The sequence below is a fragment of the Limulus polyphemus genome, unplaced genomic scaffold (assembly GCF_000517525.1).
Source record: "Limulus polyphemus unplaced genomic scaffold, Limulus_polyphemus-2.1.2 Scaffold5545, whole genome shotgun sequence".
Classification (NCBI taxonomy): Eukaryota; Metazoa; Arthropoda; class Merostomata; order Xiphosura; family Limulidae; genus Limulus; species Limulus polyphemus.
This window is the reverse complement of record NW_013671155.1, coordinates 5,877-10,094: the sequence shown is the minus strand read 5'-3', so window position 1 is coordinate 10,094 and position 4,218 is coordinate 5,877. Positions and strand designations below refer to the sequence as shown.

Sequence of the window (4,218 nt, the reverse complement as noted above, 5' to 3'; positions counted from 1 at the left end):
CACACTGTTTAACAGTAGTGTTTGACACATCATTTACATTAAATACAAATACATTTAACACCATATGTATGTTTTAATCATTCCAGTACATATAAACTAATGTTCCTACAGTATATTTACAATAATTTCAAAACGTGTATTATTTATTCATGATTTCTTATGTTAACTGATACTGAAAACACTATTAACATTGTAAATCCTATTTCAAACCTTTTTAACTGCTTATAGTCCCAACACATTTAACAACAAACCTTTTCTGTTTGATGAGATTTTGTGAGATTGGCTTTTTGAACTATCTTTCCAGCATATATCTTGTTTGTAGTCAAATCTGTTATTTCATGGACATGGGCAAACCCTCCCTTTTGGGAAAAAGAAATTATGTTCATCATATAGATAAATTAACACAAAACAGGATAATAGAACAATGACAAATCTGACAGGATAATTGAACAATAACAAATCTGACAGGATAATTGAACAATAACAAATCTGACAGGATAATTGAACAATAACAAATCTGACAGGATAATTGAACAATAAAAAATCTGATTTTCTATTTGTTCTGAACTGTAAAAGCTATAAATAAAAGTAATCAATTTAGATATGTATTTATAAGGGAAACAACTTTACAAAGTAAATATACAATACCTGAAAGCATAAACAACATAAAACATTACAAATTCAAAATGATATTCATTAAAAAGCATAGAAAATTATTATAATTTCAACAAGAAAGTTATTAAAATTCTGTTTATCTTAAAACAATGTTGAAAGCAAATGTTTTTCTAATTATCACAATAAGCTGAAAAAAATTAAATGTACTGGGCGGTACCAAACCAAGCAAAATTAGTTTTTTCAAATGAATAATGCAATGGCAAAATAAGTTCTGGTCTTAACAAATTCTTAAAAAGTAGCAACACTATAGATAAAGTATGTGAAGTATGAGATAAAATTTTACTAATAATCAAAAATTAAAAGCATCAGCAAAAAGCATGTTAGAGTAATAAAATCAATATTGAATAAAAAACAAACACAACGTATTATAGCTGGACGATTAGTAGAATTTGCTAATTGATGAATCAACAAGCTCCTTAACTGATTACATTCAACTAATCAGTTATTCTCCCATGAGATTTGAATAATAGAAAATAGTAATAATCACTAACTGAAATTAACCTGAACAGCCTTGGATTCATCTAAAATAATAATGAGAAACCAGAGTGAAAATACTTGGATTATTGGAATAATCAAAACACTAATTTACATTAGTTGATTATTTGTATGACATTAATTGATTTAATTGTAATTTTGATAAATCAATTATTTTATGTGGCACTAATCAACATATTCAAAGTTCCTATGTAATCCATTATATCAATAAATCAGCTTTTATACACCAATAAATCAAGTTAATCAACCGGCTTTATACATTAATAAATCAAGTTAATCAACCGGCTTTATACATTAATAAATCTAGTTAGCCATCCGGCTTTATACACCAATAAATCTAGTTAGCCATCCGGCTTTATACACCAATAAATCTAGTTAGCCATCCGGCTTTATACACCAATAAATCTAGTTAGCCATCCGGCTTTATACACCAATAAATCTAGTTAGCCATCCGGCTTTATACACCAATAAATCTAGTTAGCCATCCGGCTTTATACACCAATAAATCAAGTTAGCCATCCGGCTTTATACACCAATAAATCAAGTTAGCCATCCGGCTTTATACACCAATAAATCAAGTTAGCCATCTGGCTTTATACACCAATAAATCAAGTTAGCCATCTGGCTTTATACACCAATAAATCAAGTTAATCATCCGGCTTTATACACCAATAAATCTAGTTAATCATCCGGCTTTATACACCAATAAATCAAGTTAATCAACCGGCTTTATACACCAATAAATCAAGTTAATCAACCGGCTTTATACACCAATAAATCAAGTTAACCATCCGGCTTTATACACCAATAAATCTAGTTAATCATCTGGCTTTATACACCAATACTTGTACCAAAGTTAAGATTATCATACTGATAGAAACAAAAAATGTAAGCTTCAATTTAATAAAATGCAAACTGATACACATTTAATGCTTCATAATAATAAAACAAATATTTCCACTTAATTGGATATTTGAATATTTTTGATACTTTTTTATTTTCACTTTATTTTTTTACCATTGCATCTCTTCGATATTATAGCAGTCTTGTTTGACTTAAAACCTTACACATGGTATATTAATAATAACACTTCAAAAAACAATATATTCAGGTGTTATGCTTCTAAATAATCATTTAAAGGTTTGTTTGTTTTTTATGCTAAAATATTTCAGAATAATGAAAAGAAGATACTTATACTGATGGAGCCAATAGTCAAAAATTGACAATTTTTTAATTTTTTAAATTATAGTATGTTCTAAATTTGCATATGGTGTAAAGCTGTAGAATAACAAGTCTCAGTGTTGTGTAACAGTTCACTCTCCAAGTGTCTCATTCCTACATACATGGGCCTATACATTTATTTCAAAGAATGTAAAAGTAACAAAAATTAAAACTATAGGATATTATGAACAAAGATTCCAAACCTGGAGATTATCTTTGTTATCACTGAAAGTGTCACAAAACAGATCACTTAACTTACTACTTATAAACCACATTTAAATGTTCATAAAAAAAAACTTGGTTTCAGGTAACATTTCAGGATTTGAAACCAGATGAAACAGACTCTCTGAAAGTGTTATCTTCAGTTTTAGTAAGAGAATCTCAAATAATCTTTGAGATCAGTTGTTTAAGAATATTTTACTTAACATTTATTAACTGTTTTCATCGACCTTTGACACCACACTACTTGTGGTTTAATGGTAAACATTGAAGTTAAACATTAATTAGACAAGAAGGAAATTGGTAACTAAAAGAAAAATTATTTGAAAGATGACAACATCATTGTGAAAAGTCTCTTTAAAAACTGAAAATTATCAAATAACAATAAAAAACATATTTAGAAAAAATTCTCAGTTATCCACCAAAGTAAAAAGCTTACATCGATAAGTATGTTAGACTTTTTGTATGTTTTAGTTCTAATATACACATTGTTTTATTTACATTAATAAAAAATTAATTTAATTTAAATTCATACAATATTTATCTTAATTAAAATCTAAACAATAAACACAATTAGCATAACAGTTTACTCAGTGGATCTAGTTCTGTTGTCAGCTGACAAAAAGCAAAATGTACAAGTAGACTAGAAATATAAACATTTTTTTCCCTTTCTATAACAAATAAAGGAAAAAAACCTGAGCAGCATGTAATGACTTCTCAACAAAGGCTTGAAAGTCACATTTAACAGTTTTCTGTGAATTACTTTAGATTGCAAAAACATAAACACCTTTCTTAAAGCTTTATTTTATGTTTGAATATTTTTACAACTTGTATTTTTTATTTATAATTTGGGCTTGAAATAAAAAACAAAATATGGACAACTTTACCTTTCCAAGAAACTTTCCTTTCAAGTATGTAGTCTTTGTTCTGGGGTCCACAATGTATTCTGAAAGTTCTATATTGTTGTTGTTCAACTTTTTCTCCATACCTTGGTTTGTTTTTTGATTTTGTCTATGACTAAGCTTACAGATGAAGTTTGTTTCCTCATCTTGAACATGGCATATTTTTACACTCATTCTGTGCTATGACCTGATCATGCCCCTGTTGATAAATTGAAAATAATTAACTACTAAGCATAGAATTTATTCAAGTTTTGGTTTAGTCTCCAATAATCATAACAAGAAACAAAATATTTCAGTTAGGATATATTGTTTCAAAACTATAGATTCATATGCAACCGATATATATTTAATTGAAAAGTGAATGAGAATCAAACACATTAAGTAGTTAACATATCTACATCTCACAAAGGGTTTTTAAGCAGAACTTTAAGAAACAGGAAATGAAAAATTCATTGAGAAACTAGTTATAATTGCTTACTGCAATCATTCAACGGCCAAAAACGTCTACCAAGGGACCAGAATTTATTTATATTTGTGTTTAATGCCTGGATCTGTTGATTAAACAGCTAATTTTAGATTTTAAGATATACAAATCCTCTTACGGTCAGGAAAGTGTGTGTGGTGGGGGGGGGGGGGGAGGGTACAAACTTAAGGTAAGTTATAGTCGTACTTCTTCATTAATATATATAATGATAATACAAAAATT

General features: G+C 28.0%; 1 protein-coding gene across 1 annotated transcript in view; it reads right to left on the bottom strand.

The window, feature by feature from the left end:
- Positions 1 to 4,218, bottom strand: part of LOC106472717 (serine/threonine-protein kinase PLK2-like) — a 54,888-nt gene that overhangs the window by 45,449 nt on the left and 5,221 nt on the right. The window contains exons 2-3 of the mRNA XM_013933371.2: positions 3,498 to 3,711; positions 252 to 359 (exon numbers count right to left, since the gene is read on the bottom strand). Coding sequence (XP_013788825.2) covers positions 252 to 359; positions 3,498 to 3,686 — 297 coding nt within the window. The 5' untranslated portion in view covers positions 3,687 to 3,711. The remainder of the gene's footprint in view (positions 1 to 251; positions 360 to 3,497; positions 3,712 to 4,218) is intronic.